Raw genomic sequence first — 21,602 nt, 5'->3', positions numbered from 1 at the left:
CCTTCTTGGGAATAATCCAGCGTTCTCTAGAGAAGCAAAACGTTGATTCTTTAATAAGCAGATATTTAAATAATTCCTAGAAAAAGTTCAAGGCTGGACTTTTTGTTTTAGTTTAGCTTCATCTTTCTGCGACCTTCATCATATTTAGTCTAGAAATCTGAATCTGGAGGTCAAGATGAATCAGAGCCAGACAGAAGACAGAGACGGGTTTAATCTGTTAATGTGCATAAAAATAACTTTATTTCCAATAATAAATCAGAACCTGCATGTAGAAACCAATGATTCATTGGCTTCTTCGCTCCACTGGTGTTTGACATTAAGCAGCAGAACTTTCTCTCCACGCCGACCGCCCAGACCTGGGAACGACGGACATTTTTATTTTTCCCAACTCCTAATCTCAGAGCTCCGCCACCCGGCGCCGCCAGGCGTCGAGGTCGGCTCGCTCCTGCAGAACCTCCTGGACTCGCCCACGGCGTTTTGTTCCAGAAACAAAAAACGGAAAAATAAAAGAAGGTCAGGCCCAGGTCTGCTGCCGTCAACGCGGCTCAACATCCCCTGAATATCGAGATGAACCACATGATTTCTCCTTCTACACATAAAAACAGCATAAAACATAAATATGAAAGCAAAAAAATGTCTAAAAGATAAAAGAAATTCTTACAAAATAAATCGTTTCAAAACTAGGACTCTGAAAATCAAACTAGTGTGTATAAAACTTTGAGAATCACATGTACAACAGCTTAAAGGGCCAGACACCCAAACCTGAAGGAAGGCAATAAAATTATTTGACAGTTAAATTAATACAAAAAGGGAAATTGATCTAAAGCAGAAAAACAAACGAGGAGGATGAGAGTTAGTATAAAAAAAACAACTTTACATTTACAGTCGATCACATGAGCGTTACCGTGGGAAACACAAACTATTTGGCATTTAAATATTTGGTAGATATTTCTGCTGCCAGGAAGCGGCCAAAGTACCAACCGTCAGATACGTTTTACTGAAGGACTATTTACAGGTCGGATCAGTCTGGGTCCGGCCGTCTCCGCCAGAGAAACACCAGCTGCATTGAAGAAATGAATATTTCTGCTTCAGATTTGCTCATGGAGTCTCAGGCTGACTGGAGAAAACGGTCGGTGTAGCTTATCGAGGAAAGCCCTGACGGAAAAAAACAACAGAACCAAAACGAGACGGAAAGGTTTTCCAGAACCTCCAGGATGTGGAGAAAACGGAGGATTTTCACCTTCCACCCATCGGATTTGTGAATGAAAGGGGGATTCGAGTCACGCGAGTCGGGGTGTAACCATGGAAACTCCTCAGAAAATTAATTTCTGCTAAACGTTTGTCCCAAACTGGAGGCACGGCGGTGATCATTCCTAAACATCCTGAGGATTTTCACTCCTTCCCAGCAGCGGAGGCGCTCTGCGTTTTCCCGCCATGACCCGGGTCGTTCGCGCCGGATCATCGGGCAGGAAGGGAAACGGACCCGAGGAATCGGAAGCTCATTTTAATTAAAAATCTTCTACAGAAGAGAGCAGAAACAAAAGCAGGCCTGCCTCTGGGACTCCAGCAGATAAATTAAAAATATTAACATGATTGTGATCTCTAACAGCAAAGCTAACGGCTACACGCCTTTTCAAAATAAAAGCAGTCTGAAAAACTTTTCCATCACAAAAAAAGAAAGGAGACAGAAACTGCAGACTGAGGAAGACGAGTGAATAAATAACATCTGTTAGTGTTTAGCAGGAAAAGTTCATTCTGTTGTTTTTTTCCTCTCAACTTGATCCGGGAAACACGGCGTACCGCAGCGGAAAAGCTCCAACCTGCCAGGAAACTCAGCCTCTGATTGGTCAGTGAGATTCGTACGCATCAGGAGGCGGAGTCAGTCAATCGGTCGAGGCGTCGGGGATTCATCCAACGCCACGCCGCTGAAGAAACACGAGGTGATGAAGAAGAGGCACTGCAGGGCCGCCGGTCGGCCCGTCGGGTTTTTACGGCTGAGGTGTGTGTGTTTGTGTGTATGTGAGGTCAGGGAGGAAGGAGGCGGGGCTGGGGGCGGGGCCTACGCGTAGATCTCTGTGGTGGGGGCCTTCTTATAGATGGGTTTCTTCCCCAGGTCGTAGCTGCCTTCGTCCTTCTTCTTCATGCGGTAGATGAGCAGGAGGATGAGGAGCACGGCGAACATGAGGAAGACGGCGCAGCCCGCGATCACAGCTGCAGCGGACAAACAAAAACACACATTTTATTTCATTTAATCAAACACAAGACTCCCTAAAATAGACTTTACATCAGCGGTGTGCAAAGTCTGGCCCTAAAACACAAAATTCCTGGTTTTCCCTTTAATTCTGCAACAGTTTGAATCACTTTGATGATCTGGATCTTAAATGATTCACAGATTTGTTTTTTGTTGACAAAACCTAAAAAACTGGGAAAAAGTTTAGACACCATTGATTTAAACGCTAAAACCAATTTAATTTAAAATGATTTAAATGTTCTAAAGTATTTTTGCTCCATTATGTCTGTTTTGAATAAAATTATTGGGGAATAAAACAGTCAGAGTGTGAGGCGAGAAATCAGGACATGATGCGTAAAACAGACTTCAAAATAAGAGCATGAGTATAAACGTATAAACAGCCGATGACCAAACTTCAACACAGATTGTTTAATTTTACAAAACAGCAGAATAAAATAAGGATTTATCTGGAAAGATTCATTTAGGGGTGTAAAATGGGCAAAACTGAGCTGAGTGCCAGCGGGTCGGCGAGCCGGTACCGACCTGCCAGGACCTCCGTCTTGTTGAAGATGCTGTCCCCTTTGGCCTGGGACATCAGGACGTTGGACGGGTTCTCCTCCTTGGTTTCGGGTTCGCTGCCCAGCGGAGGAATCTCGTTTCTGTTCTTCACCAGGTCAATCTCGCTGTCTTTTGGTCGCGCCGGGTCCGGCAGGTCAGGGATCCTGTTATCAAAGTCGGGCTGCAGGGGAAAACAACCGGGTCAGAACTCGTTCCAGAACCTCACAGAACCTGCATTCAGAACCGTTCTCACCTTAGCTGAAGGTCTGGACTCGGTTTCTAAAGAGAATGAAAAAAAATGTTTTAGATCCAAGCAAAACTTAAAGAACGTTTCGTTTTTAAGAACCAGAACCGACCTCCTTCTCCGGATCCGGACACGTCGTCTTCATCGTAATAATCGTCGTCTTCATCGTCTATGAAACCAAAGTCGGAGCCGTTCGAAGAGTCTCCCGATGCCTCCAGGTCGCCGCCGTCCGTCGACATGGCAACCGTCTGCGTGGTGCTCATGGGCATCCATGTCTCCGTCTCCCTGACCTGCTGGGACACAACGGACGGTTCAGGAAGGATTTCATTTCCAAAACTACAGATCCAGAATTCCCGGGAATCTTTACACATCCAGATCCAGGAATCATCACCGACCGGACCGGACCGGACCGGACCGGACGGCACTTTAATCACATTTCAGGATCCCACTGACTGCAGACACACACCTCCATCAGCCTGATTAACGAACACACACACACACACACACAGTTAATCAGCTTTAAGGTTGAAGCTGTGTGTGTGTGTGTGTGTGTGTGTGTGTGTGTGTGTGTAATAATGACAACAGGAATTCCCAACCAGCTGCTAAAGGCTCAAAGCAGGAAACGGTTCAGCTCCCAGAGGAAGGAAGCAGAGATGAAAAACTTCATTCTGAATATTTTTCATCAGCGGGAGAAAAATCCTCTCAGTGGTTTTAAATCTGTAAACTGGGAATTCTCAACTGGAAAACAGGAAAACATGCAGTGCTAACTTGCAGCCAAACTTCAACAGGTTTCCTTGTTCCAGACGTTTTCCTCAGAGACTCATTCCTCACAGCTGCAGAGCTTCTCAGGACAACGCCACTCCTGCTTTCACTTCTTCCTGGTTCTGACTTCAAACCGACCGGCGCTGGTATCAACAGAACCAAACGAGTCCGCTGAACGGATAATTCCCGACTGCTGTGGTTTAGTAAGTCAGTTCGAACCAGTTAAGGGAACTGAACCCGAGAGCAGATTTAACTGAAACAGGAATGAAACTTTGAGCTTTTTCAGTTTTTATATATATATAAAGTGGAATTTCTCGGAATAAAAGTCAACCACAAACACCACATCCCCACGGGCTGGGCCAGCAGCGCCGACGTCATGGTTCTGGTAATCGCTTCCATGTGAGTTCTGCAGCGACATGTCGATGAACACGGCTCTGGAGCCGACTCCGTCTTCACACCGGAGCAGCCATTTTCCTCTCGTGGTACCTTCACCCTGATTGGGAATGTTTTCAGGAAGTTCTGGAAGTGCCGTTGGCTCAGAGACCCGTTTCCGCCCCTGCAGGCGGTTCTGCCTCAGACGTAAGAAAGCGGTGACTCGTGGCTCTGCGTTTCCTCATCCCGAGTCGGGCTGCAACATGCCTGCTGAGTTACGTTACAGGAATCCCATTCCTTGGACCGGGCTGAGTCAGGTTTCCATGGCGATCCCTCAGGCCTGCTTCTCTTCACGCTGCGGTTTCCAGCAGGTTTAAAGGCCCTGAAGACTGCTTCCTTTTAAAATGATAAACCTTTCCGACTGGCATATTTCAGCCGGATTTAACTGGAAACATTTTGGGTTTGTGAGTAAATATTTATCCCGACTCTGCAACCAGAACTAAAACCAGCAGAACTAAGTAAAGAACAAAGGTTTGCTTGTTCCGGCTACTGGAAGAACGTGGAGCTATTCCAGTTTACTACTGGATTTGGCTCCAGGAAAAGTGGAAAGAAAAGAAGAAAATGACTGACATTTCAAATCAGTTCATTTCTAAAGCACCAATTCACAACAAATGCCATCTAGAGGAACTTTACTAAGTAATTTAACAGAGCTCATTTTCAGCTCAGCATTTCTACCGACAATTTCAGTTTTTACCACAAAATATAAAACACTAATTTACTTGGCTGTTTTCTAAACTTTCAGTTGAATAATGATGAGAACAGTTTTATACTCATGCTCTTATTCTGAAGGGGGTGAAGACGTGCACAGCAGTTCTGTTTGCTGTCTTTGCGTTTTCATTCGGGTAACTTTGACCTCTTGAATCCAGGGTCCAGTCCGATTCATCAGTTAATGAAAACATTTAGAAATAAATGTTTGACAAAACTGTTCTGTAAACGATCTACCTGCTGATTTTTAAAACTGCATTTTTAGACCCAAATAAAAACAGTTTTCTGCGTTAATGAGGGAAGGTTCCCTGGATCCGACCTGCAGACGCTCAGGCAGGTTGATTTGGCTGCAGCCTGTTAATCAGTAACTGGTTGAAACTGAGGATCTTTAATGGTTCATCCGGTTTGGCTTCATTTCCAGTAATGAACGACAGATCAATGCTGCGAATAACTCAGGAAGTTGGGCTGAACTCATTTTGCTTTTAGTTCTGCGCATTTAGGCTGAAGCTCAAGGGGTCGAGCAAGACTTCATGTTCCAGTGCATTAGGTTCTGGCCCAGTTAGTTAAACTGGCTCAACTGGCTGGAATCGTCACCATGTTAATGTTTACCATAACAGCTCCTCAACCTGGCGGCCCCTGACCTTTAACCCCCTGCAGTTATGAAACTGGAGTCAGAGCGGCAAGCCGAGGATCATCCCAGTCGGACCCAGGGCGGGAAGACGGGATCCGTTACGCAAGAGGAGACCAGAACCGGGGCGAGTCTGTGACAAAAATAAGCCCAGTGAGGTCCAGAGACACGTTTGGCCTCGGCAGCACCGAGTCGATCCACAGAACATGAAACCCAACAGAATCCACAAACAAAGCCCGTAAACAATAAGATCAGCAACTTTAATGGACGGCGCTATAAATACCGGGCTCCACCTGGCCCGACCCACGGCTCAGGAGATGAAACCGAAGCTGCGTGGATGGCTAACCAAACATGGCTGTTGCCCTGGAAACGCCACCACAACCAACCTCAACAGGCAGATTGGAACCAAATGTGTTGGCGCTCCAGAACAGGAACACAAAGCCGGGCCGGCTGCGGTCCAAACATTATGGAGAAGCGGGAATAAACGACACCATGTGCCGCAGAGAGACGATGTTTACTGACAGAAACATCAGCGGCCGTCCGCCTTCGGTTCCGACTGTAATGAGCAGCATGTGACCCGTAGGCGGATGTGGAGCCGAGCCAAACCAGAACCTTGCATCCAGATGGACCCGACAAACAGGATTGGGGAAACTAAGAAGGGATCCAGAGTTAAAATCTGTTATTTCTCACTCTGAACGGACCTGCAACCCAGACCATCATCATCATTCCGACCCGGATGAACTCCCACCAACCGGACCGTTTCTGCCAAACAGAGCTGCTCTTTGTTCGACTAAAGCTTCTTAATTGCAGAGCTTGTTTGGTCTCGCCGATCATGTGACTCAGAGTTCATTACGTGAATCGCCAGGGATCCAAACGACAGGCATGGCGGAGGAAGGAGCAGAAACTTCCAACAGTCAGACGAAGAAACGGCCGACATGCTGGAGTTTTCCTTCCGCTGGAATGTGGTTGGGAATGCTGTCGATTAAACCGATCATCAGACAAAAGACGAAGTTTGACTGCATTTCAGTCCAACTATTGTAGAAAGTTTATGGGATATTTCGGTATGTTCCTGGACAAAAACTTCATCTTCAGGTTTATTTATGAGAAAACTTTTCAAACACGAATCATTCAGCAGCTTAAGACTAATTATCACCTCCCTCCTGGGCCACCCACGTTCCAGAACAACCCAGTTTGGACCCGGATCCAATCCGTGACAGGGAACAAAGATGTGGACATGCCTCCAGCATGTCAATGAGTGAGCCAACCGGGTCCAACTGAAAACAATCCCTCCATCTGCCGACCCGGAGAGGAGCATCTGCTCCATTCACACAGAGCCGTGGAAACGGCAGGCGGTCGCTACATCCGGCCGTTTTCCCAACCCGGAGGCGCATGACCCCCAACGTCCAGTCGGGCCTTTAAGGATGCGGTTTCAGTCTGGAGCAGAACATCGAGCCCAGTCTTCCTACAACTCCTTCTGGTACTTTTAGCTGGTTCTAATCAGTTGGACTTTCAGGTCGTTTGGTCCAGAAGTAACTCCATCACCAAGTGTTGATGCAGTTATTTCTGAGAAGAAGCAGAAGCTCCAGTTTTCTCCCAGACTTCCTGTTTCATGGCGACAGACTCAATGGGAAGCGGAGGTTCTGGGCTTAATGGGTCTAATGGGGTTCTGATGAGGATCCTCCTGAGGGAGCTACTGATCTTATCGACGCAGCTTTTATTGGACACTTCCTGCCAGCGATGAGACTGTCGCGCCACAATAACCAGACAATACCGGGTCGTTCCTGCAGTAATCCATCCGTCACATCCAACGTTTCTCCTCCAGGCAGAACCGGATGAAGACAACCACGCTGAAGAGCTTTTATTGGATGAAAGATGCAGCTGCAGCACTAAAGGTGCATCAGGAAACATCAAATCCATTCAGTGTCAAACAAAAGTCCCAGGAGACGAGAAGACGCGACGGATGGACACAATAAGAGCTTTGACTTCCAGCAGGAAGCCGAGGAACGGCCCAGTTAGAGGCAGTACCTCTGATTCAGAGAAGATGGGTTCTGATTTGTGCTGCTGAGGGAAAATACAGAACATTTAGAATCAGAACATGAACGCATGGCTGGACCAAAGCCTGCTGCAGTCGGTTCTGGTTCTGATCAGAAGGAATCTGCAGCGTATCGTTTATATTCTGATATCTGACCCTGAAACAAACACAGAAATATCAGGCCTGGAGGCACGGCTGGTCCGCTGGTGCTTTATGCTGACTGTCGCTCTGTGTGTGTGTGTGTGTGTGTGTGTCTGTGTGTGTTCTGACTCAGGAATGTGCCTGGATGTGGGCCGGCTCGCCAGTCGAGGTCTCGGCTGCTCAGTCAGCCACCACATTCCTGTCTCGGCTCTGGAGGAGCCAAAGCAAACCGACGCTCCGAGAACCAACGTCAGCCTGCAGATCCGGCAAGAAAACAGTCTCAGAGTCCCGACCGACTCAGAACTTTCTGGAAAATTACACGCCGACACTCGGCTGATCACAGAAACAGGCCGAGAACCTGCAGCCGAGTTCTGCAGATCCCGTCAGAAACACTCCGATCTGTGTGAGGGCATTCACCGAGACACTAACTAATTTGATTTGCTCTCATTTACCGAGGAAAATTCCTCCGAGCTCCACAGCAACAGCTGCGAAAACCAGCAGAACCTGCGTTAGTTTGCTTCCACAGCCAAACACGCCGGTAAACAATAAAACGTCAAGCAGAACCACAGCCAGGCAAACAAATCCAAAACCACGAGTAAAAAAATGACGTTTCTGCAGAGCAGGAGGTCAAATTTCAGCTGAGCAAAACCTCACAGGATCCAGGAGGATCAAATCCAGAGGAGGAAGGAGATTACTGGTCAGTTCTGCTGATGGATGCCGACTGAGTCCCATTCAGCGTCCCGGGACAAACGAAGCAGAATGGAGTTGCAAATCATTTAACTTGTAGAGATTTCAATATATAAAGGGCTATTATAAATAAAATATATTAACATCTCCCAGTGATGTAGGTTCCCATATCAGCTGTTCTGCTCATGATTTATGGAAGCTGCTTCGATGAAATTTAATCTAAACATGGCGGAAAAACATGAGCTTCCATCCCAACTTTAAGCTTTTTGGCTGAAATATCGTGTATTTCTTTTTCTAACTTTTAGAAAAAGGATATTTCAGAAGTTTTCTGTTGGCTTTATAGAAGATAAGGGCCGTCACCCAAACCTGTTAATTTAGATGAATCATTACATTTTTATGCGTAAATTTTTTTTCTTTGAATGTAACATTTATTTTAAAATGTTTAATTTAACCGATGAACCATTCAGAGTTTCTCCAAATCAGACTGGAAACACGTCTTTGGAAACTGGAATCGGGAGGTGAATCTTACCCAAATGTTTTCTAGTTTACACATATAACCTTTCAGAGACGAAGAGAGGAAACTGAACTGTATTAATGTCTTTACGAGTTTCCGGTCCGCCAGTAAACCCGAAGCACAAACGGCTAACAGCGCTGGACAACGAAGATGCTCCAGCCAGGATTAATTTCTGCTTCCAAAAACAATCTGATGAAGACACTGGAAAAGTGATAAGCTAACAGGAGTTAGCTTATCAGCAAAGCTGTTCAAGGCTAAAACAGCATCTCAATGCTAAACATGTTTCAGCAACACAGACGTCCTCAAGGCTGCCGTCGGCATAAACAGCCCACATCTCTAAAGGATTTGCTTTAAAAAATGTATTTGATGGTGGAATAACCTGAATAACAGATTAAAAACAAGAAATGTGTGTTTGTGCTCATGTGGCCAGTTATTCAATAATGTTTTTTGTTGATATACAGTTTAATTAAATTGCGATAATAACTCTATAATTAACTTGATTAAAAACTTTAATCCAGTCCAACCACTACAGAAAATGTCCCTAGTCTCCAGAGTTCCTGGTTCTGTCCAGAGATCCTGGTTCTGTCCAGAGATCCTGGTTCTGTCCAGAGATCCTGGTTCTGTCCAGAGATCCTGCAGGATTCATGGAAGGACTATAATTACAGTTCTTTGAAAGAAAGAAGAGGGATGAAAGTGATACGGAGGGTTTAAGGCTAAATGCTCCCGTATAGTTCCCGTCGGCGCTGCCAGAGTATGCAGCGGTCGGACCGGGTGGAGGGAGGTCGGGTTCGGCGGCCCGCCAGCACAGCCAGGCAGGACAAAAAGCTCCTCTCTCCGTGCCAACATTCCTGGGCCCAAAAGGATTTTATAGACCAGCGGACAGCAAAGCAGGAACCATTATTACATCCTAGTCATACTATTTATCACGCTCCCCTCCTTCCCTTCGTCCTTTCAACGCGGCGGCTTTCACAGCGCCCCGTCATGCAAAGGAGACAAAAAAGAAAAACTTCCTTTAAAAATCCTGCCTCATTCTCTTGCAAATGATCCGAGAGGCTAAATGCCAAACCAGCCACATTCCTACAAGATCCACCAGAAAGGAGCCAACAAGCCGAGGGTTGCTGGATTAACTCCACTGATTAACAGCCTTTAATCTGCATTAATAGAGCCAATTAAAACCAATTTGAGATCAAAACGGAGCGTCATGCCTCAACGAGCTACAGGAAGTTCGCTCTCCTTTACTCTCACATGTGACAATAACCTCTTTATTTAAAGGCAGGATAATTTTCCTCAGATCCTCGGGTGCTTTCCCGTCTCCCACCCCCATCCTGCTCAGGAAGGACCCGTTCCAACTTGTATCCCAACAGGAGCAGAAAACATTCAGGCTGACGAGGCCGGAAAGCTGGAACAGCCGGATGCGTTTGGCTCCATCTCTCCAGACTAAACCGAAACAAACAAAGGTTGGATCCTTCGATTAAAAAAACTTCCTGTTTGGTTTCCAGTGGATTAGAAATCCAACTTAATCCTCAAACACATTCCGATCATTCCCATGGCTCTGCTTGCATTCAGAGCATGTTCTTTTGTCAGGTGAGAGAACATTGTTATCGATTAGAGAGGAACGCCGAAGCCACATACCAACGATGACCTCAGCAGGAGATGAAAAGGCGGCGAGTGAGAGGGAGGCGGAGGGAAGGCTTTTCAAAGAGCCGGGAAAAGAGGGAAGACAGATGGAGCGACGGGCCGAGGAGGCAACAGCCTGGAGCGTCGCTTACAGAGCAGGAGAAACGGGATGAGGGAAAACGTTTCGGTGGGAAAGCTGTAGGTGTTTCCACACCAGGCCCGGCTAGAAAGGAGCGTCCCCTGTGAAAAGACCCCGAGGCCCTATTGAGATCCCTCCAAGTGTGTAAAATCCCCCAGAGGGCCGGTCAAGATCACCAGAGGTCACATTCCAGCATGAAGGAAGAAAAGAAAGAGGAGGAGGTGAGGAATATCGCAGACTGTAAAAACGAGGTGGATCAGATCATCTTAGAAATTCCTGCCAGCTTTCCGATGATTGAACACAGGAGGGTGAAAACCCAGCAGGCACGCCGCTAAACCTGCCATTACTGCCATTTCCCTCCATTGGTTCAGAGAAGCTGGGAGGAGGAGAGGACTGTGGGTGGCCCGCAGCACCACTCCTCCACCTCCACCCAGAATTATCACTCAGATAAAACACACACAAAAAACAATTAAAGTCACAGTTTTATTTACTAAATCCAGGAGAAATCAACAGAAACCAACCAAATCACATGACCAATCAGCTGTTCCTGCTCGTAAACAACAAGGTCACATGACTAAACCGAGGAACAAGAATATAACTAAAACCTCCAACAGCTGGTCAGAACCAAGAGATGGCGGTTGTACTACGACCCAAAGGGAACCCGAACCAGGAACTTTATAGAAGTTGCCACAGGTTGCTGGCGAAACCTGTACCTGCCTCAACAGTTGACCAATCAAAGAAATCCACTCCCGTCCAAAATACCCAGGATTTCCACTTCCATGAGCCCAACGTCTACACCAGAATGACTCACTGGGTCGATTAGATTGGGGCAGATTGATCCCGTCAGGGTGCGTCTGACCCAATCTAGATTAAGTAATTTCTGTGTTAATTTGCAAGCCCACAGCATGACACATGGACATGGATGATTGTCTACCACACTAGACTCATCCAGCATCGGTGTAATCTTGGGAATTTTAGTCTTTTCTTACAAATGTCTTCTCTTACTGAAGGATAATTAATGTTTAAACATGAGTAGGAGCGGGATCAGCTCGTCTGAGCCTGAATCTGACCAACAAACCGTTTGTTAATCTTTACAGACTGAGCTGAGGAATTATTAACAAAATGCTGTTTACGACAGACAGCAGAACATTGTGACATTTCTTTTTGGAGTTTGAAAATGCAGCCAAAGTTGAAAGAAAAGTCTGGATAATTGTTGATTTGGGTTTTTTTTTATTTTTTTTTTTATGGGAAAACCTGTTTGGAAATTAGAGGTTTTGAACTGAGAGCTGCTGGATCAGCAAACATCATGGAAAAGCCCAAATCGACACCAAAAAGTCCAGGGAGGGAGTCTGGTTCTTCCAAACCCGCAGCACACAAATTCTTTAGAGATTAAGTCAACCTTTTGGATCTGGGAACACAGGAAGTCCCTGTTTAACTCTTCCCAAATGTTTGGAGGAGGAGGGAAAACTTGCTCTAACCTCCGGGTTGTTCAAGTTTCTCCTCAACATTTAAACTAAGATAGACATCTATGAAGTTAGATTAGGTTGGATACTAGATGAAACGTTATCTGGGTTACAACTGAGCGGTTCTGGTTCTGGAGCCGCCCCCCACCCCCTTCCCGATCTGGGCCCCATCTGGGATAATAGGAGCAGGCTGTGGGAGTCCGAGCCTGAAAACCCGCAGTTTTACAACAAACCAGAAACAAATCAACCAAAGTCACAGCTGGACCCGTTAAACCAAGCACAGAAAGCAGTGGGCCTGGATGGACTCACCGACTCTGAGAGGACGGAGGCGGACAGCATCAACACGAGGCACAGGGGGAAAATCATGGCTGTCCTCTCACTTCGCAGCTTGTTTGGATCAGAAACAGGAGGATAAAACTGCGCGGCGCGGATTTTTAACACCTTCTACCGGCTGCGGGTTCGGACTGGTGAGTCTTCACTGCTCCTGGGTCCAACTTTAGTCCAGAAAAGGTTCCGTCTGCTCCGCTGTTTGTCGCTTTAACCGTTTGTTTTCTACTATGTCTGTCTCCGCTGACCGCTGGATCTCTACTGGGGCTCACACGCCGGCTCGTCCCTTCACATGGAGTGACGTAGCCAATCAAAATCCGTGACGTTACGAAACTTTCGGTAATCCAACAGGTTGACTCCGCCCCTCAGCAACAACAACAAAAAAAACCAAAAATACTCCGCCATGTTGGTGGGGGAAGGCAGCCTGGGTTCTGCTTGTTTCTTTTAGCAGTCATACGTCAACGCAGCCGCCATATTGAAGAGGATATCTTTATTTGAGTTGTGTCAGCACTTTTTTAACGATATGGGCCGCACAAGAACTAATCCAGCTCAGAACCCAGTGCTTTCTGAACCAGCAGAAAAGGTAAAGAAGCAGCATTTAGTTTCTCTGCTCCTCAGATGGGCAAAAAAAATGTTCAGAACCCAATGGTTCCTTTAAATCAGGACTGACAATGTGTTGGTTTACTGCAGCTTCTGATAAAAATTCTGAATTAAAAACTCTTTGGCTGCTTAAATCGTGAGTATTAAACGTAGATTTAAATTCAAAATTAAACATTCACCAAAAGTTAGGTTCAGATTTGCCTTAAATATGTGTATATGTACCACAGATCTTTATTCCGTGGTTTTGCGTTTATAGAGAATCATGTAAAACAAACAGTGTTGCCATGTGTATGAATAAACTACTTTGTTTACCTGAAAACCAGACTGATAAAGTTTTTAAAGTAGTTCCCACTGTTTATAGTGCAATGTTGTAATGATGTATGTGAAATAACACAGTATTTATATTTTTACCTATTTAGAAAGTGTCATAATAATAAAGTAACTAGTCCAGAATCTGTTGTTTGAGAAAATGTAATGCCGTGGAGCCACTCACACATCTGGAGTTTGGTAACACAGGAAGCAGTTTATGTTCCTTTAGCATTGAAACATCTTTTTTTTTTTAAGTGGAGCTGCTTTCTTTCTCTGTATTTTTCTGTCTCAGTCAGTATCTGTTTTTATGACCGTTAATAACAATACAAACCTTTAAAACAACCGACCCCACAGGTTATCTTATCTAACTCAGGGTGTTACGGACCACTTTCACTTTCCTCCAAACAGAAATAACTACATGAATGATAAGAGAACGCAGATTGAATTTCTCTGAGTAAATCAGTCATGAAGGCGCCATTAAAGTGTTTTCTGTCTGTTCCAGGGAAAGCTGAAGCAACCGACGGGTTTTTCTCTCCGCTGCTTCATGGAAACTCAGGGTGACGACATCTTCTTCCGCCTTTCTACTCTTTCACTTTCTCATCACTAGAGCGTAATTTATTTCATTTTCCTGTCTGCATCCTTTTCTTTTCTGATGAGTGGTCTCTGTTTTCACTTTAATAAATCATATTAGTTACCTAAAAAAAAAAAACAGTTTCTCTATCAAGACCAAACTGGAACTTTGTTGTTCTGAGGTAAATAGATTTTATGAACAATTACTAAATCAAAACAAAATTTAGACATTAATTATGTATAACCAACAAATGTGGAAATCAAACTTTCCAACATATTTTTATTAATTTTTTTTTTGTGGAAAGATTAGCATTTTCCTCTGAGGCTGAGTTAACCCATTCAGTTAATCAGATTATTATTGTAAAGTAAATTTATTTGAGGAACTGAAACACTTTACATAGATTAATTACACACAGATGCCTTTATTTGAATTATGATGATTTTCTACATAATTTAAAATTGAAATAATACATCAAACCAATAAAGAAACTCTTTTTAAAACCCGAAATGTGGGTTTAATGAAATTACCTGCTTAAAGGTTATTTTCAAAAACTAATCTGACTCATTGGGACGTATATTCTAATTTGCAGTAAATATGTTCTTTTTCAGAGAAAATAGAAATTATTTGACAAAATCAGCTTTAAAACCTGCTGCTGTTTTATTTAGTTCAGTTTTTTCACATTAAAGCCAACATACCAAACATTTTATTATATATTTTTCTCTCACATCCTTATTATCATCCTATTCATCAGTTGCTGCTTTAGCATTTATTTTTTGTTCCATCTACTGTAATTAAATAATATTTTCACCATCTAAAATATATTTTAAGTATATTTGAACTATTCAGTAATCATAACAAATTGCCCATATGCAGACTAATCATAGATATTTTCTGTATCCTTTGAAATACAGCAGAATGTTAATGTGTGAATTCTGCCTGGCTTAGATTTGCTTATTTATAGAAACCTTTAGAGGTTTTTGTATTTTATTCTTTCATCACTTTCTTTCATCTCGCATTTAGCAGCGAGTTTTCGCTGCTAAATGCCAATTAAACCCTAAAACTGGATCCACAAATTCACACATGAAGCGGATTCTGGATCCAAACCTCACCTGGAGGCTTTTTGTGTGGAGTTTCCACGTTTTCCTGAGTGGATGTTTCCTCCCACAGTCTGAAGGCGTAGGCCGACTCGCCCCCAGGTGTGAGTTCATCATGGGACGGACCGGCAGCAGCGGCCTGAAAGATGCAGCAAAGCTCAGGAATGAATGGAAAAAAGAAAGGAGAGCCTCAGTCTCAGGGGACAGCCTGCAATAATAACTGCTTATCTTCAGAAAATGATTGGAATCAGTGTTTCTATTATTTTTGACAGCTGGGACACAAGGTGGGGATTTTCCTGTTTGCTGTTTCATTTCATCCATGATGAGAAGGAAACGAGTTCAGATAAGAAGATTATGAAGCGGGGAAAACCCAACGGCCGTACCTGCGCGTGCTCCGAGCTGTTTGCCTATGAAAACTCCTCATGAGTAAACTAATATTAGCAACATGAAGGGAAAGTGTCACAGAGCTGCTGGAAACCCCTAAGCAGTTAAAGTGACTGTAGGCGTGCTGTTTGCTTTGGAAGGAGGGAAGTTTCATCCCTGCCAAACCTGCTGGCCTTATCAGCTCAGATCAGGCACTTAAACCTGCTGCGGATGTTGCTTACACACGGCCTCGCTCATAGAAAGTACTCCTTTTCCCAGTTTCAATGTTTCACTGTCAGAAAATAATGAAAGATGATCAGATATTAAAGGAAACACAAGATATAAAAGCAGAAAAGTGAGATTTTTAGACTACTGAACAGAAATGAAGCCCAAGTAGAGAAGCAGGAAACACAAACATTGTGTTGATGATTCAGCAGTTTGTTATTTTTCTCTGTAATCTTTTTCTTTTCAGTCTCTAAGTTTTTATTCAATCTGCCCGTACCGGTGTCAGGACACCTGATCTCATGTTGTTTATCCTGGTTAAATGAAACTTTAATGGAAAAACCTGAGTAAAGTTGCCTCCCACCCTACACACACACACACACACACACACACACACACACACACATATTACTAAATGAAACAAATTTGGTGTAAATAATTGTTAATATTGTTTGAGTTTGTTCATGTGGACAGGGGAGCATTGATCTCTGGTCACCTATGAAAACATTTTTTTATTTTTTTAATAAAAGTCTTAATTGTAATTTCACACATTTTGTGTTGCACAAATGTGGCACAATAGATTGAAATTATATTTTATTTGATTTTATAAATGAATTGGCTGGTTGACCTTTGACGACCTCTGGAAACATTCACTGATATATTTAAAATGATAAATCTTTAAAAGCCCAAATGAAAATTTTTGACCCAAATTCCGTTTAGTTTTAAGGAGGTGAAGGTGGGAGCCGACTGATAAAGATTCAGGAGGTTCTACAGCAGCTCAGTTTATTATTGACCTTTGGATTGAACTTCTAAGTGGAACTCGACTGGTTGTTGCTCCTTTCAGAGAGACGATCAGATTCACCTTCAGACCAAACTAGCAGCTTCCTCTCAGTGAGTCCAGCTGCAGGAGAGAAAAGTGGAAACCTCCAACTCTGCTGCTTCAAGCTGCTCACACTGGAGGTGAGTTGGACCAAGAACACTCAGAGTCACGTTGAGGGAAGTTAGTAGAGGAGGGAGGGAGCCGTGACTGACTGGACCTTCTGTGTTTTCAGCTTCACTCAGAGACAAAATGGCTTCCACATCAGAGGAGGATCTCTGCTGTCCGGTCTGTCAGGACGTCTTAACGGATCCGGTTGTTCTGTCATGTAGCCACAGCTTCTGTAAGGAATGTCTGAAGAACTGGTGGAGAGAGAACCGGAAGCAACACTGTCTGGTTTGTAAGAAAAGGTCTCCCTACTGACCTGCTGTCATCTACAGAAATACAACGCTCTGTCAAAAACAACCAATCAGAGCCAGGAGCAGGGGCTTATTGCTGTCAATCACTCTTCTGTATGTGCTGCTCACAACCTTCCCTTTTCTCTTTGCTGCACAGGCTGCCATGAATGCTCAGGCTAGTTAGCATGGCCACCAATCATGACAGACAAACAGTTTTAGCACATTAGCATTGCATACTTGAGGTTGATTGACAGCGCTAAGACCCTCCTCCTGGCTCTGATTGGTTGTTTTGCATTTCTTCAGATGGCAGCAGGAGCACAGGAAGGAGGAGGAGCAGCTCAGTCTTTTCACCGTTTCTCATTTACACTGTCAGGACATGGTGACAGTTTAAACAAATGTGTAAAAAACATATTTCTGTTAAAGTTACATGCTGTAGTTTAACTGTTTGTGGATAAATAAGACTGTTTAGTCTCTTATTTATCATATTTAGTTGTAACCTTTGCATGAATCTGCATGTTTCATCTCTTTGCTGCGACCAAAATCCAACAGAATAAACCTGAAAAGAGCAAATCAGGAAAATCTCATAAAGATAAATATGACTCTGACTGACCAGAAAAATAAAACAAACGTTTTTATTGAACATCTGAAGCTGCTTTCAGCTCATCTTTAATCCAGATTTTAAATGATGTGGAGAAACTTTTGTTTACATGTCAGAGACATTAATGGATGTAGTCAGAACTGACAGAGTTCCCCTCAGAGTTCCCCTTTCAACTAAAGTCCCTGGTTGATGGTTTATGTTAATATCTGGTCATCTGCTTTTCTTCTACTATAATGTTTAGAGGGGATTTCTGCCCTAATATTTGCATGAGTCTTAATCATCTGATGTTTATTGTGGTTTTACATGCAGAGACGTAAAAAAAAAACTGATGTGAAAGAGAGAAAAGGTCTCCAGCATTTACATTTAATGACATTTAGGAAAAGTTTCATGATGTCAGAGAAAGCAGAAGTGAAAAACAAACCGAGAAGCTTCATGGCAGAGTGTGGAGGAAGTCAGGCGCTGATGGGCAGCATAAAGTCACCAACATGGTTGAAATGTTGTGTCAAAAAGCAGCAACTGGACCCACCGCAGTCATACGGGGCGTTACGCACGCTGGCAGCCTGAACTCTGAAAGGAGAAATTATTTTAAAAATTAGGAACCAGATAAACTTGGCTGATGGATGATGAAGCATTTCAGCCTGAGGCGTTTCTGTTCATAACATCCATGTTTTATTAAAACTCCTGATAAAACCAGGACTCCTCTCTGCCTCAGGAAGCAGAAACCTTAAAACATATGAAAGAAGATCAAGAGTAAAAATAATCTAACTTTTCGGTTTAAACTCAGTTTGACCAGAAACTCTTTTAAAGCTCTGAATCGAACAGTTTACATTTTAAATCAGTGAAATTCTACTTCACCAAACCTCAGAGTCCAGCAAACATTTAAGATGAAAAATAACTGATTCTGTGTTTTCTCAGTTCTTACAGCTCAGATACATTAATAACTATAAAACAAATAAACTGAAAATAAAACAAAATGGCAAAGCATCTGTTGTCCTGAGGCCGATGTGGCCAGCAACGGCAGCAAGAATAAATACGATGCAGGAATGTTTATTCATAAATACTGTGCATTCTGTGCATATATGTGTGTTATTACTAATATAAATATAATATTATAGATGAATCACCAGCTCAGGGGTAAGTCCCTCAGTACGAAGAAAAACATCACAGTAAAGAGAAGGTTTTCTTATCCATCTTCTAATAAACTAAACTAACAAATCTGCTGAAATCAAACCTCAAAGTGTCTGAATTCACATCTACATAAAAAAGATGTTTCAAACCCAGAATGGGAGGAGAAACGTGATTTATTAAACAACCTGACCTGATTGTTTACTCTGGTTCTTATTTTATGTAATCTAAAGTTTTCTTTGGCGCCCCCTGCTGTTCAGATCAACACCTGAACATTCATTGACTGAACTTCTGGAGATCATTTTCATCTTTCATCCCAGTCTATTACTGGTTATTTTTATTCCCAACAAGCGTTTAAATAAAAATTTGATGCATTTTTGTGTTTTTCTCTAACAATTGAAAGAGTCAAAACTTGATTTTTATATGAAATGTTCACCAGCTGGAAGTTTGATCCTGAAAAAAAGACTTCTTCAAAGAAAATGCTGCCATCTGCTGGTCACTGAGCGGAACAGACCTCAGCTGAAAGAGTTTAAGATGGAAGTAACATATCTAGGGATGAAAACATTCCCTGGAAAACTTCTACTAATTTAAACTTCCAGCGCATTCCGCCGCTTTTTCTTCATTATTTTTTCATCAATATTTCAGCTCATCGTTCTGCAGCTGTGATTAAAACCTGTGGACTGAACTTGAAGCCTCCTGACATCAGCGATAAAACAAACCCGTTTCCAAACCTGTGATGGAGGCAGAGCTGCAGATTTCATCAACATCCGCTGCTGCAGAGGAACTTCGGTTTATGTCAGTTTAAATAATGATGTTTGAATTTTGGCCTTAATGTTTGGTCTCTTAGTTTATCTGCTGAAAGCTGCAAACGTTTCAGGTTTCTGATCTCCTCTACCGTCATACCCAAGGTGACCAGCAGGTGGCAGGATTGATCCACAAACTGTTTGCTGATGACGTTTCATCTCAAAACTTTAACTTTCTGAACCAATCAGATGTAAAGCTACATTTTAAAGATTATTTAGTTTCTTTTTCTTGTAACAAACTGAAATATTTCCACAAAGTTTTGGAAGATATTTACAATCCTGTCAAATTATAAAACTGTTAATATGTTATCATTCTGGAACAAACTGCAAACTTCTTGATTTTTTATTTTTGTGTTTTTTATTTTGTAAATCACTTAGAACTGCCTTGGTGTTGAAATGTGCCATACAAATAAACTTAACTGATTGATAATTGATCTGAACAGGTGATCTGTATCCTGAACAAGCATGTGGCAACAGTGGAGAGGAACCACTGTTTCCAGTGGAGCCAGAAGAGACTGAAGGTTAAAGTAAATTCACTTTCCTCAGTGAAATAAGAGAAAATCTTACAAAACTCCTTTAAATGATCAAACGATCACAGAAAGAGGAGAAACGCACCAGAACATCTTTCTGGGTTCATCTTTTGTTCTCCACACGGTGGCGCTGTTTCTGCAGTTAATAATAAAACCCCAGAGAAACCCAGACGGTCCTGAAGTTCTGATGCCGGATCAGATGGGGTCAGCCACGACTCTCTAAACGTTTGCAGCTTCAGTTCTGCTTCGTTCAATCAGATGTGATGGCAACACCTTCAGCTTCCCTCGCGCTAATGAAAAGCAGCAGCAGCAGCGTGTCAGAAGTTATCATTTTCACACCGTGCAGCTGCAACAGTGTGGTTCTGTAGAAAACCCACCAAGGTGGCTTTGATTCAAGTTGGGTTTTCTGGGTTTTTCGGAATCCAAAACCAGCGGGGATAAAGACTGATAGGAAATAGACGTAAACAGAGTCAAAAGAAACAAAAATGACAAAAGAAATGCTTCCACCCTTCTGCCCTGTTTTCATGTGAAGGTTGAGAGGAAATGAAAACATCTCAGCCTGCTTCCTGGGACCAACTGAGCTGCTTTAGGGGGAAACGGCCTCAGCTGCAACTGTGGAGGCAATAAAACATTCATTCAATCACATCTGACAGAGATGTTAATCAGCTCACAAATGATTGCTTTCCAGCTGCAGGAACATTTTCAGCTGGGTTCCTGTCAGGTTATGATCCATTTTAACAATCATTTTTACCAGTTTTCTGATGAAATTCGGCGTCCCCCCCCATGAAAAATTAAGCTATGGTTAACTGACTGAATACTGGGTTAGTTTAAGATCATGTGCAGATTTTAGTGGACTTCTTTAAATATTGTTGTTCAACTATTATTTTAAAGGTCAACCAGATAAACTGGCATATTCTGCAGATTTTTAATTTAACGACAAATACATTAAAAGATGCTTTCAGGATCCTGGGTTGTTAATTTAGATTTATTTTCATTATTATTCTGAATTTCCTTAGTCTCCATCTTTCTTCAGGTCGTACTTGTTTTTGTTTAGTCAGTTAGTGATTCTACTTTATGATGTTTAATTATTTATTGCGTCCAGTTATTCCTTGTTACTGTAGTTTAATTATGTTTAGTTATTCTTTAATGTTCAGCTCAGATCCTTTTTCCCAGCATTCACTCTGCGAGTCCTTCAGCAGTTCTTCAGCTCTCTCTCCTTGCTGTTCCTCCCGTTACGTCTTGTCTCTGCTGTCTGTTTTCGGTTTTTGTTCTCCTCTGGCTCCCTGGGCTCCCGTGCTTTTTGTACATTTTTCTTCTTCTTTTTTTTTATTGAATCTATAAATCTACTTACTGCCTGAGCTTCTCTGCATTTGGGTCTAACATCAACATACACCAATTCAATTCTTATTTTAAGGAAGAAAATAAACATTTTACTGCCTAAAATGAAATCACTGCACAAACACAAAATCTTACTCTGTTGTTTTTGTCGGGTTTCTAGTGTGAATATCTTAGTGCATCTGAAATAAGACCAAGGGAGTTTGTTTTAATTCAATAACTTCTTAATATTGATGAAAAAGCACTGGCAGATTATTTCACTTATAAGACGGAAAAATGTTTTCTTATATGTAAACCTTTGACCGAGGAACCTTTACTTGTAGTTCAGTCATTCTGACCATGAATACTTTTACTCAAG

The 21,602-nt window shown here is 42.9% G+C and overlaps 1 protein-coding gene across 2 annotated transcripts; it reads right to left on the bottom strand.

Moving 5' to 3' along the window:
• Positions 1-208: 208 nt before the first annotated feature.
• Positions 209-12,735, bottom strand: sdc4 (syndecan 4). Of its 2 annotated transcripts, none has more exons than XM_028003856.1 (5): positions 12,462-12,735; positions 3,145-3,325; positions 3,042-3,067; positions 2,774-2,969; positions 209-2,211 (listed from the first exon to the last, which is right to left on the bottom strand). In XM_028003856.1, exons 1-5 carry the CDS (start codon positions 12,516-12,518, stop codon positions 2,060-2,062), a joined length of 612 nt encoding a protein of 203 aa, XP_027859657.1. In that variant the 5' UTR covers positions 12,519-12,735; the 3' UTR covers positions 209-2,059. The 2 variants fall into 2 exon arrangements, with proteins under 2 accessions (XP_027859657.1, XP_027859658.1); XM_028003857.1 differs by having other exon boundaries at positions 3,145-3,322; positions 12,462-12,733.
• Positions 12,736-21,602: the final 8,867 nt, after the last annotated feature.

This window comes from Xiphophorus couchianus, chromosome 20 (assembly GCF_001444195.1).
Source record: "Xiphophorus couchianus chromosome 20, X_couchianus-1.0, whole genome shotgun sequence".
Lineage (NCBI taxonomy): Eukaryota > Metazoa > Chordata > Actinopteri > Cyprinodontiformes > Poeciliidae > Xiphophorus > Xiphophorus couchianus.
Note: the sequence above shows the minus strand (reverse complement) of the source record. Positions and strands in the feature narration are given on the sequence as shown.